We start from the raw sequence: 14847 nt of genomic DNA on the forward strand, positions 1-14847 counted from the left end.
GATATATAAGATGTACAATGTATATGTATAAGGTGTACACTGTAGGCATATAAGGTGTACACTGTAGATATATCAGGTGTACACTGTAGATGTATACGGTTTACACTGTAGATATATAAGGTGTACACTGTAGATATATAAGGTGTACACTGTAGATATATAAGATGTACAATGTATATGTATAAGGTGTACACTGTAGGCATATAAGGTGTACACTGTAGATATATCAGGTGTACACTGTAGATGTATACGGTTTACACTGTAGATATATAAGGTGTACACTGTAGATATATAAGGTGTACACTGTAGATATATAAGGTGTACACTGTAGATGTATACGGTGTACACTGTAGATATATAAGATGTACACTGTAGATATATAAGGTGTACACTGTAGATATATAGGGTGTACACTGTAGATATATAAGGTGTATACTGTAGATATATAAGGTGTACACTGTAGATATATAAGGTGTACACTGTAGATATATAAGGTGTACACTGTAGATATATAGGGTGTACACTGTAGATATATAAAGTGTACACTGTAGATATATAAGGTGTACACTGTAGATATATGAGGTGTTCACTGTAGATATATAAGGTGTACACTGTAGATATATAAGGTGTACACTGTAGATATATAAGGTGTACACTGTAGATATATAAGGTGTACACTGTAGATATATAAGGTGTACACTGTAGATATATAAGGTGTACACTGTAGATGTATAAGGTGTATACTGTAGATATATAAGGTGTACACTGTAGATATATAAGGTGTACACTGTAGATATAAACGGTGTACACTGTAGATATATAAGGTGTACACTGTAGATATATAAGTTGTACACTACTATAGATATATACGATGTACATAGATGTTTTAAAGAATTTATTCTTTTACAGAAAAATCATTTTGCGAGGACCGACTGAACGTTTTATATATCCATCTCTGAAGCCGAGAGATAATGCTATTTCAGGGGACTTTCACTAGCAGGGCATCGTGAGATACTTCCACAAATAAGCTTTCGAAGCGATTGACATCAACAATTGTATATTGGATTTTTATATTAAGAGTTTATATCGTAGCTTACCTCAAAAGGTCTTATCAGGCTTTGAAACAATATCGCGTCGCCAACTTCATGCACGGCAATGTTTCTACAATGTCAATGACATACAGTTTGATGGTGATCATGCAAAATAATTGTTTTACACATTATAACATTAGACTAGATCTTCGTTAATACAAACCATTGACAATTAAAAATAGATTACACATGACTGTAAAGAATTGGTTTGGCGGACTACAAAACACATAGACAGATAAATGTTAAACTTGCCAGGAACAATATTGGTTTTAATTAGTTGATATCATTACACATTTAGCAATGAAACTTTAAATTCAAGGTAGTGTATGCAGAATATGATTATATTTTACCCCAAAACTGAACATTAAGTTTAAATTAGTATTGTTGCCATTAATAATTGATGAAAACTTTTGCGAGTGATACTTTGTGGATGAATGGTGTTATCATATACTGAAGTTGCTGTTTAGTAATGGTGATAGGTTTACATAGAGGTTCCCAAACGAATGGAGATTATTTATCATTTTTATCCAACTCTCGTTAGTTATTTTTCTAATTTGGAAAAGACACGAGCTTTATCGAGTGTCTTTTAAAAATTGGAAAATTAACTAACGAGCGTTGGATAAAAATGATAAACAATCGTCACTGATCCCGTAACTTCTTTACTTACAAATGTAAGTCTGTCAAGTTCAAATTCTCCCAACGTAGCAACTAAATTCCGCGAACCAAATCACTACACGACAAAATATAGGTCGTTATGAACGAAAGCTTATCGTCTATTTTAGATGCACGACTCATATCTTCTGTACTATATTTGTAAATAATATTATTTTACAAAACGAAATATTTGTTTGAAAGTCATTGTGTCGTTGTAATTCATTAATAGGTAATCCGCTCAAAATATTCGAAGACGACACCGTCATCGCGAAGTCGAACGTCACCGCTGAATATTAGACTAATCATTGCCAGATTCAATTATCGGTCCTTTCCTGGATTTCGTAGGTATGTTATTACTGGTTATTATGATGTTAAATGTTCATTATGAGATTTATTCATTCAAGACATTATTCAGTTTTGGTTCGCTAGGCCTATAATCGACGCAAGATCTCGCTTCCGTACGTTGTCTATTTTACCATAATCAAATTACATTTTGTACGACTCAAACCCCGGATTAATCGACATTTCTATGAGGACACCCCTCTCACCGAGTTATACTAATGTTGAGCACCGACAACTCCCAAAAATGTGTACATGCTGATATTTTGAAGACAGACAAAAAAAAAGATAAGTGAGAGTAGTAAAAATAGTCCGTGATCAAAGGCCAGAGGTTAGCCAATCAGATTTGTTGGAGGTCACAAATGACTAATCGGAGGCTTAGAAAGTAGTTACACACTGCGTGCTGTAAACAAAAACAATAGCACACTGCTGCGAGTTTTATCACGTGCCATATCAGTTGTGAAGCAAGCGTAGTTATGGGAGAAATAAGTGTCTGTGACACTTGTTTCTATTCACAAGTGTCATATTGTATAATGTATCAATATGCTTGAAATAAAATAGAATAAAGTTTATAATAAGGTATAATCTAGTGTAATCATTTACAAAATAAATAGATAAATACATCGTAACCATACATCCATCCTTCAGCCTAACATACAAAAACACAAAACCGTCAATAGTACAGCAGCTAACTAGCGATAACAAACTTTCTATGCCAGAAATATCAGGAGGATTACTTGGTTTGCCCTCCTAGTTTGAAAACTAACGTTTTTACCACAGCCGTGATTGAAAACATCGACCACAATCCGAGTGCAACAACAGCTGATGATTCTTTTCTTGGGACAGGGATATCACTTTTCCAGCACACATCTGAGGCCAGACCAGTGTCCTCTGTTCCCGATGATGGCATATCTGTTCGCATCACGTCAAATCTTCCTCAGTCTTATTCAAATGTTCCACCTGCTAATCTTAGAGACACATTTTTGGCTGTACCTCCAAAAGACGACCTTAGGACGGATATCGCCGACGTTTCTACTCCATTGCAAGACGATGGTGGTTTCAGAAAATACGAGAAGCAACTAAAGATTTGGGAGAATCACCAGCTGTGTCATGGAGAGCTTTCAATGCAACACATGACAATTCACCCAATGGTTCATAGGATGTGGCAGTGTTTCTGCCGTTATTTGAGGAAGAATCGAAGTTTGCGGCCATGATTAAACACTCAATGACGATCATCCGGAAATGTGTGTAGTCCTTTAATCCAGGAAAAACTCCGGTTATCTCACTTGGCCAACCGCTCTATGCGATTGCAAAACAGATACAGTGGATTTGGCGCAATTCTTATGGCAAAAACCAGTTCGTTGTAATGTTTGGCGGCCTGCATTCCTTTCTTAAAGCTTTCCATGTAACGAGTACGAGAAGAGCACACCAGCTAACTGTACTTTCTTTGTATAAACTAATGACCTCAGCCTAGGACTACTATGCAGAATTTTTCGAAGAACAACCAATCTGTTTAAATGAATAGTGTCAAAGAATGGCAAACGAAAGACAACAATTTAAGTACTGGCTATTAACGTTTTTATTTGAAATTACCCTTTTGCTTTTTGTGAAAGCGATCCGAGAAGGTAATTTTGAATTAAACATATATGTGTTTACAAGGTCAATCCCCTCGTTCTTCGCGCTTGACCATTAGTGCAGAAAATCAATGTTTACGACCAAAGATCGAAGTATTGAATCGATCCCTCCTAGAAAAGTTGCTTTGATACAACACGCTAAACGTGCAACCCTCCACTCTAGTTGGGTATCGTGTGGACGAATTACCTACATCCTAGACAGATAGTTCCTAAGCCGGAAATCCTTGTATGGATACAGAACACATGTTACAGGTATTCTGGATTTCATTACCGGAATAATCATCGTTTTCTAAAGAACTGATACACTGTGGCTGCAAGGCGGGTTGCAGACAAGCATGTAAATGCGAGAAATCCTCACTTCCGTGCACATGTAACTAATGTTGAAAGAGATTGTAATATGGAACGGAAATTAAGCAGAACAGGATGAAAGTAAATACATTTTGAAGTCAAATTGATAACGTCGAAGTTGACTCTTACCTAGGGTGTTAACCACAAAAAAAACCAAAAAAAAAAAAAAACCAAAAAAAAACCGGAAGTTGAATGACAATTTTGAAACCCAGAAGTAAATATGCATTTAGTTTAAAAAAACGTGGCTTGATTTAATATTGTTTTATAGTAATAAAATCCAAGATATAAGTACAAACAATGACCTTTTTAAATTGATTATATTTTTATTCCAATAAAAGAGAAAATTGCGAGTAAAAAAAAAAAAAAAAAGGAAGTTCTGGTTTTGAAAAAACAACAACAAAACATTATGAAGTATATGTTGATTCGTTTGCACTCTTAATAGATTGTTGATAAGCAGTATTTAATTATATATACAACATATCCAACCATAGTTTTTGCCTAAAATCTTGTTTTTATGATACCGCGGCGGCCATCTTGGATTTTACCGGAAGTGGAGCTTTTTGGCGATGGATCCATATCTGAAATGTTTTGTGTGGTTATTGACTTTGTTCACACCAAGTTTCATGTTTTTACCACAAAATGCAGTATGTTTCACTTATCTGCTGTACTATAAGCTAAATAGTACATCTCATTTTCTTCTCTTTTCTGTTAACATAACGGTAAATATCAAAATTAATCAAATCAAAGCTTTTCAACTTTAAATAACGTTCCATGCTGGTGTTAATAAAGTAAAATCTGAAACATTTGTTACCTAAAATGGACATCAAATCCATCGATTAACAAATGTCCCCTATACCAAAAGCCAACAATATCAAAACTCTAGGGCCCCTAGAACTAAAGAGCCATTATAACATCAGTAAATTATATCAGTTAATTTTAAATCGTTTACAAAGGACGATGATGCTATCAGCAATAAGTATACTCGGTGCTTATTGAACTATTTGTTCTTACCTCGAGCTATCAATCTGATAGACGCGAGGATCTACTGATGTTGTACACCTGTCCTTACCCCGAGCTGTCAGTCTGATAGACGTGCGGATCTCCTGATGTTGTACACCTGTCCTTACCTCGAGCTGTCAATCTGATAGACGTGCGGATCTCCTGATGTTGTACACCTGTCCTTACCTCGAGCTGTCAATCTGATAGACGTGAGGATCTCCTGATGTTGTACATTTGCCATGCGGTCTGTCTATTGATGTTATCTGTAAATAAAAGTGAATGAATAGAGCAAACTATATATAATAGAACATCAGGCCCTGTTAAATGAAGAGCACCTCGCTCTGTATATTGTAGAATTTATTTAAAACGAAGAACATCCCTTCTTATGTATAATAGACAGTTATCTTGTCCTCTATACTGTACAGCATGTCGCCGTGTATATTGTAGGAAATCTCTGACTGTATAATGGCGAACATCTCGCCCTGTATATTGTAGAATATATCGCCCTGTATAATGTAGAACATCTCGCCCTGTATAATGTAGGACATCTCGCCCTGTATATTGTAGAACATCTCGCCCTGTATTTTGTAGAACAGCTCGCCCTGTATATTGTAGAACATCTCGTCCTGTATATTGTAGAACATCTTGCCCTGTATATTGTAGAACATCTCGCCCTGTATAATGTGGAACATCTCGCCTTGTATATTTCACCATATGATTAAATTCACGTAAAACTCCTGATTTCTCTCTTTGAGTTCTTTACGTTCTACTCGTTTATAGTACCACTGACGAATCATGAAATACGAAACAGATGCATGAATTTGATTTGTTTACATTTCTCTATTACTGATTTTCCCCTTCTAGATAAGTGGACTTTATTCGGGTCAAATAATTTTAATTTGTTTACCGTGTAATGTGATCATTCTTTTCAGCACAAAACCATAGTTTTCAATTACATTATTGAAATATCACGATCTGTATGTCATATATTCAATAAATACCTCTACTGGTTTGATCTTGTAGCCGTCCCACATCGGATTGGATATTGGGTTGAATATAGGAATGAAGGCGAGTTCGTGCAATTTATTACCATCCTTAACGAAGTCACGTGTGGCCGTGACCTTGATTGTGGCCTTGTAAGTGTTAGTAGAGGGATCACACGCCAGATTGTATGTACAGGAGGTAGTAGATACATCTGATAATTATATAAAGTATATATATATATATATAACTAAGCAACACAAATGACGAAGGAAGACAACTTTTTGACTCGTGTCCTATATACATTGTATATAAAATGCAAAATGCAGTATGTTGGAGAAACCAGCACAAAGCTCAACATCAGAATCAACAATCACCGTTGCTCCATCAAGCAAAACAGACCAGACTTTCCTGTGGCAAGGCATTTCAATTTACCTAGTCACAGTTGGAAGGATATGCAGGTGGTCGCCATTGATCACTGTCCTACCTGGAATGAAACGAAACGTCGTTCCAGAGAAAGATACTGGATCACCAATCTCCAAACCTGCTACCCTCGGGGTATGAACGAACGTTAAAGACGTCTTCTGGATATACTCTCCATCTGACCATTATATCTGACTATTCATGTAGTTAATTATTCAATTTGTTAAATTTTTCATAATTGCTGTACTTTTTGGGGCATCTATTCATTGTTGCTCTTTGAGACTCACATTTAGTCGCCTCCCGCCATCATGCAACAGCATCTTGGTCCGAGTTGGTCCGAATCGTCTGTTTCCCGTAGCGTCCTGTAGGGACACTTCGGCATTCATATTTCTTATATTTTCAGTCTTGATAAATATTTGTAGCAGTTTTTTCACACCACTCTCTATAATTCTTATGATCTAACACATATTTTTCTAAAGTTTTTCAGACTTTGTACACGATATTTAATCAATCACTGTAGAGACGATAATGCAACATTTTTTATATAAATGCAATGTCGTCCACTAGCAGTGTTTAGGGACGAATCGTCTTTGAACTCTTCGGAATACTTTCACGGGCGGGGGAATTCAAAATATCTCTGCCGTTGGTCGCATAGCGTTCTAGTGTTTGAACATGATGCAGTCACGCTAGTATCCGCCTTCGGCCCACGTTTGCCGAAGGGTTCATTGTGGTTTCTCCAGTTACTAAAACATTATTCTTATTGTATTTTATTGTATTTCCAGTACTTCTTATATATATTATGTGATTGTATTTGTGATTTTTTGTGTTTTGATAAAGGGGCGGATTGCCTCGAAAATTTAACAAACCTTATTGTTTACACTGTTTGAATTACTTCTTTGCCCCATATATACATGTATGAGAGATATAGTAAACCGTAGAGATCAACACAAATATTCTGACACTTGTAAAAGATGGCTGTGCCCTTTGAAACGTTGTGTCAATTTATATAATATGCTAGTAATATTGTCTAAAAGACTACTGTTTAAACATTTTTTTTATGAGTCTGTAAACTTATGAATTTGTAAACAATTTAATCTGCTCTTTTTTTGGAAGGCAGACAACAGTGTCTGGATATTTACTTCCTTTTCAGATGTATTCATGGGCAGTTTGACTGTTGGTTTTCATTAGAAAAAAATGGTATTTTAGATGCGGGAAAAATAGCTATTCCAAGATTTTACAATTTCGTTGTCCACATAGGAGCATTTAAGTCTGAGAAATTTGCAGTAATTATCGTGCAGTTAAGAAACCTTCTACAGAAATGCCCGTGAATTTAACTATTATTTGTCTGTATGTATTTATCTGTGATATTTCGTATTATAAATTTATCTGTGATATTTTGTATGTATGTATTTATCTGTGATATTTTGTATGTATGTATTTATCTGTGATATTTTGTATATATGTATTTATCTGTGATATTTTGTATTTATGTATTTATCTGTGATATTTTGTATATATGTATTTATCTGTGATATTTTGTATATATGTCTTTATCTGTGTTATTTTGTATATATGTATTCATCTGTGATAAATCTTATATATATTATATTTATCTGTGATATTTTGTTTGTATGTATTTATATGTGATATTTTGTATATATGTATTTATCTGTGATATTTTGTATATATGTACAGTATTTATCTGTGATATTTTGTATATATTTCATTATCTGTGTTATTTTGTATATATGTATTCATCTGTGATAAATTTTATACATAATATATTTATCTGTGATAATTTGTTTGTATATATTTATATCTGATATTTTGTATATATGTATTTATCTGTGTTATTTTGTATATATGTATTTATCTGATATTTTGCATGTATGTATTTATCTGTGATATTTTGAATGTTTGTATTTATCTTTGATAGTTTGTATATATATATTTATCTGATATTATATATATATGTATTTATCTTTGATATTTTGTATGTATGTATTTATCTGTGATATTTTGTATGTATGTATTTATCTGTGTTATTTTGTATATATATGTATTTATCTGATATTTTGCATGCATGTATTTATCTGTGATATTTTGAATGTTTGTATTTATCTTTAGTTTAAATAATATTTATTTATATTCAAGACAAGTGTACATATACATTGCAAATTATACATTGGTGAGGGATCTAGAAACAAGCTTAAAGCTTATATTAATCCATTTCCCTCTAAGGTTCGGCGTATTGGTGATTAGTATGGTGGTCGAGATACAAATACTGTTCCATAATAATAAACAGAAAATAATTATTTTGACAAAAAGGTAAATTATGGTGAAAAGTGATGAACAGTGGTGGAATACAAATAAATCTATGCTATAGCAATCTAATTGGAGAATAGAATACTTTGATATATAATTATGTAAATTATTTATGTTAATTAATGATGTCGATGGGGATGTGGATAAATTACGATGAAGCTAAGTACTGTAGTTCATAAATATTTAGTCGAACCTTTTGGAATGTAATATAAAATTATGTACAGCTTCAATTATTATTTCATTTTCTTCATTTGACAAGTCTGGGTTTCCTGATAATAGAATATCAGTATTCAGATCAAAATTTAAATTAAATACAAACTGATTACGTTGATTAATAAATTTTTCACACATGAATAAAAAGTGAAAATTATCTTCAATATATCCACATGAACAGAAAGGGCTATCCGTTAGATTTCTGTTAAATAAATGTTCTTTCAAGCTACTGCAATTTTAACGAAGTCTAGTATGTAGTATTTGTAAGTTACGTGTGCCAAAATTTTTATAACATGGTGGGGTTTTAATGTCTTTATTTAGGTATCTTTTTAGGATAATCAGAGAGGGGTTGTTTCTGATGTCTGCCGGTATAGAATTCCAAAGTTCGATTGTTGAAGGTAAAAAGGATGTTTTATAATGATTTGATTTAGAATGAATAGTTAATAATTGATTGCCTTGTCTGGTTCTGTAATCATGCAAATCTGAATGTTGAGAAGGAACAAGTGAGCAGAGATATTCTGGTGTTATTTTGTGAAACATTTTGTGAAACTGAATAATTTTATGTTTTTTCCTTCTATCTGATAATTTTCCCAGCATAGATCGTTGTATAATAATTGTATATTTACAAGTTTAGTGGCCCCCGTTACTATTCTACCTGCCTCTATTTGAACCTGTTCTAGTCTCTCAATTAAATATAGTGGTAAAGAATCCCAGACGACATCCGCATATTCTAAGATTGGTCGTATAAAAGATGTATATAGAGTTTGTAAAGAGTGTCTGTCGAGAGAGAATTTTAATTTCCTGAGTATTCCTAGACGCTTGGAAGTTTTACCTAGAATATAATTAATGTGCTCAGTCCAGCTAAAATCAGCAGAAAGATATACACCAAGATGTTTATGAGAGGTTACGTTTAATACAACTGTATTGTTCATTAATACTGGAGGATGGTTTGGCCTGTTTAATTTTTTACTGACTAACAAAGACTCTGTTTTAGTAGGATTAAAGGTAACCAGCCAATTATTAGCCCAATTATCTATTTTCGCTAAATCGTTGTTTATCAACTGATTTGTTATTATTGGATTATCTATCATCAGATAAAGAGTGGTGTCGTCCGCAAAGAGTTTAATTGTGCTGTTAATGTCGTTAACAGTGTCATTAATGTAAACAAGAAATAATAGTGGTCCTAGAATGGATCCCTGTGGAACTCCTGCTGTAATTGTTTTGTAAGTTGATGATTTCCCGTTTATAACAACCATTTGATGTGTTTGATAGATACTTTTTGAACCAATCGATTAGCTTACCAGAAATGTCCGCCCGTTGTAATTTGTAAAGTAGCCCTTTGTGCCAAACTCTATCGAAAGCTTTACTTATATCACAAAATATAACCCGAATTTCTTTACCATTATCAAGAGCCTTACCGATATCATTAGTGATAGAAATTAATTGATTTACAGCAGAATCTCCAGGGATAAAACCAGACTGTGACTTCGTGAAAAAATTAGTTATGTGCAGAAAGTTATATACATATTTAAAAACACATCGTTCCATCAACTTGCCCAGAATACTGATAAGTGATATCGGCCTATAGTTGGCAGTATTACTTTTGTCACCTTTTTTAAAAATAGGGGTTATATTAGCATTTTTCCATTTGTCAGGATAGTAAGACGATTGGAGAGATTTATTAAACAGCAAACATAATGGTTCAGAAAGCTGGTTTACACCTTCAGTTAGAAACTTAGCACTTATCAAATCTGGACCAGAAGACTTAGAGGAATCTAAAACACTAATTGCATCTTTGACATCTTCGATAGTTAGTATAATATTGCGTAGAGTTTCGTTAGGTGGGTCGTTTTGTGGAGGGGGAAACAAGTTATCGTCGTCTAGATGTGTTTGTTCAATGAGGTAGTTATTAAGTAGGTTTGCTTTATCAACGTCATTAGTGTAGTAGGTGTTATTTTCGATTAAGACAGGAATAAGAGATTTATTGTTAGAAAAGCTAGTGAAGTTCTTCGCAATTTTGTCTTTGATATTATATATATATGTATTTATCTTTGATATTTTGAATGTTTGTATTTATCTTTGATATTTTATATATATGTATTTATCTGTGATATTTTGTATATATGTATTTATCTGTGATATTTTGTATATATATATATATTTATCTGTTATTTTAAATATATAATATTTATCTGTGATATTTTGTTTTTATGTATAAATATCTTTGATATTTTGTATGTTTGTATTTATCTGTGATATTTTGTATGTATGTATTTATCTGTGATATTGTGTATGTTTGTATTTATATGTGATATTTTGTATATTTGTATTTATCTGTGATATTTTGTATGTATGTATTTATATGTGATATTTGGGATGTATGTATTTATATGTGATATCTATATGTATATATTAATCACATATCGACATCTGTTGGTAAGTATTATATACATATACATTGTAGTTTGAACTACGCGTGTGTATGCATTGTTGTTAATTTAAATAAGTGCGAAGTGGACAACTGCGCATGTATACAGGTTTGAAACAGATTTCAAATACAGGTGTGATACAGATGTGTGATACAGATGTGTGCTACAGGTGTGATACAGATGTGTGATACAGGAGTGATACAGGTGTGAGGTTTTTGCCAGCGTAAAACACATATCACGATAAGTTTAATTAATAAATTAACTTTATTTAGGTTAGTTCATTAATATATATATTACATGTATCTACCTGTGATATTTTATGTTACTCTGGTCATGTTTATTGCATTGATAACAAATAAAAAAATCTATAAAAAAGCTAACACCCCAGTACTTTAGTAAATGAAATAAAAGCATGGTTAAAAAAAGTGTTTTTGAAAATGTTTGAATAATGACAATAAATATTATATATTAAGTAATCCCTCCATCTCTTACCGGACGGATCAGTACTGGCCATCATTTATACATTTAATATTGTATATTAAGTAATCCCTCCATCTCTTACCGGACGGATCAGTACTGGCCATCATTTATACATTTTATATTGTATATTAAGTAATCCCTCCATCTCTTACCGGACGGATCAGTACTGGTCATCATTTATACATTTAATATTGTATATTAAGTAATCCCTCCATCTCTGACCGGACGGATCAGTACTGGCCATCATTTATACATTTAATATGTATATTAAGTAATCCCTTCATCCCTTACCGGACGGATCAGTACTGGCCATCATTTATACATTTAATATTGTATATTAAGTAATCCCTCCATCTCTTACCGGACGGATCAGTACTGGCCATCATTTATACATTTAATATTGTATATTAAGTAATCCCTCCATCTCTGACCGGACGGATTAGTACTGGCCATCATTTCCACATTTAATATTGTATATTAAGTAATCCCTCCATCTCTTACCGGACGGATCAGTACTGGCCATCATTTATACATTTAATATTGTATATTAAGTAATCCCTCCATCTCTTACCGGACGGATCAGTACTGGCCATCATTTCCACATTTAATATTGTATATTAAGTAATCATTCCATCACTTACCGGACGGATCAGTACTGGCCATCATTTATACATTTAATATTGTATATTAAGTAATCCCTCCATCTCTTACCGGACGGATCAGTACTGGCCATCATTTATACATTTAATATTGTATATTAAGTAATCCCTCCATCCCTTACCGGACGGATCAGTACTGGCCATCATTTATACATTTTATATTGTATATTTATTAATCCCTCCATCACTTACCGGACGGATCAGTACTGGCCATCATTTATACATTTAATATTGTATATTAAGTAATCCCTCCATCCCTTACCGGACGGATCAGTGCTGGCCATCATTTCCACATTTACACCACAAGCCTGCTGGTGATGATCGTTACATATGATGGGAACAGTGGACTCCAAAGTAACCTCCTGTTCGGGTCCTTTCTCGTCAACCGTGATGGAATTGTTGTGCACCTAAAATAAGATACCTTTTCTATGGTGATAATGACCATTCAACGTAGCACACTGGTTTTATTGTGATGTTTTACATCTTAATGCCATACATTACAAGTGCAATACTTCGATACATGTAAACAAGGATACTCCAATGGTTCCCGACCTGGACTAATACTTTTAACACCTACACTTATATACATATACTTATATACCTATACTTGTATACCAATACGTGTATCCCCCATACTTATATACCAATACTTGTATCACCCATACTTGTATACCCATACTTGTATACCCATACGTGTATCCCCCATACTTATATACCAATACTTGTATCACCCGTACTTGTATACCCCATACTTGTATCACCCATACTTGTATACCCCATACTTGTATACCCATACTTGTATACCCATACTTGTATACCCATACTTGTATCACCCATACTTGTATATTCATACTTGTATACCCATACTTGTATCACCCATACTTGTATACCCCATACTTGTATACCCATACTTGTATCAGCCATACTTGTATACCCATACTTGTAAACACATACTTGTATGCCCCATACTTGTATCACCCATACTTGTAACACCCATACTTGTATACCCGATACTTGTATCACCCATACTTGTATATCCATACTTGTAACACCCATACTTGTATCCCCCATACTTGTATACCCATACTTGTATACCCATACTTGTAACACCCATACTTGTATCCCCCATACTTGTATACCCATACTTGTATACCCATACTTGTATACCCCATACTTGTATCACCCATACTTGTATACCCCATACTTGTATACCCATACTTGTATCACCCATACTTGTATATCCATACTTGTATCACCCATACTTGTAACACCCATACTTGTATACCCGATACTTGTATCACCCATACTTGTATATCCATACTTGTAACACCCATACTTGTATACCCATACGTGTATCCCCCATACTTATATACCAATACTTGTATCACCCATACTTGTATACCCCATACTTGTATCACCCATACTTGTATACCCCATACTTGTATACCCATACTTGTATCACCCATACTTGTATACCCCATACTTGTATACCCATACATGTATACCCATACTTGTATCACCCATACTTGTATATCCATACTTGTATACCCATACTTGTATACCAATACTTGTATACCCATACTTGTATACCCATACTTGTATAACCCATACTTGTATACCCATACTTGTATCACCCATACTTGTATACCCATACTTGTATACCCATACTTGTATCAGCCATACTTGTATACCCATACTTGTAAACACATACTTGTATGCCCCATACTTGTATCACCCATACTTGTAACACCCATACTTGTATACCCGATACTTGTATCAGCCATACTTGTATACCCATACTTGTATACCCATATTTGTATACCCCATACTTGTATACCCCATACTTGTATACCCATACTTGTATCACCCATCATTGTAACACCCATACTTGTATACCCATACTTGTATACCCATACTTGTATACCCCATACTTGTATACCCATACTTGTATACCCATACTTGTATACCCATACTTGTATACCCCATACTTGTATACCCATACTTGTATACCCCATACTTGTATACCCCATACTTGTATACCCATACTTGTATACCCATATTTGTATACCCCATACTTGTATACCCATACTTGTATACCCATACTTGTATCACCCATACTTGTAACACCCATACTTGTATCACCCATACTTGTATACCCATACTTGTATCACCCATATTTGTATACCCATACTTGTTTACCCATACTTGTATACCCATACTTGTATACCCCATACTTGTATACCCATACTTGTATACCCATACTTGTATACCC

The 14847-nt window shown here is 33.8% G+C and overlaps 1 protein-coding gene across 1 annotated transcript in view; it reads right to left on the reverse strand.

Annotated features, from left to right (window-relative positions):
* Window positions 1-14847, reverse strand: part of LOC117340550 (von Willebrand factor D and EGF domain-containing protein-like) — a 45337-nt gene that overhangs the window by 18804 nt on the left and 11686 nt on the right. Inside the window, exons 5-8 of the mRNA XM_033902312.1 lie at window positions 12838-12982; window positions 6067-6266; window positions 5252-5328; window positions 1098-1161 (exon numbers count right to left, since the gene is read on the reverse strand). Coding sequence (XP_033758203.1) covers window positions 1098-1161; window positions 5252-5328; window positions 6067-6266; window positions 12838-12982 — 486 coding nt within the window. The remainder of the gene's footprint in view (window positions 1-1097; window positions 1162-5251; window positions 5329-6066; window positions 6267-12837; window positions 12983-14847) is intronic.

The sequence above is a fragment of the Pecten maximus genome, chromosome 2 (genome assembly GCF_902652985.1).
Source record: "Pecten maximus chromosome 2, xPecMax1.1, whole genome shotgun sequence".
Taxonomy (NCBI): Eukaryota; Metazoa; Mollusca; class Bivalvia; order Pectinida; family Pectinidae; genus Pecten; species Pecten maximus.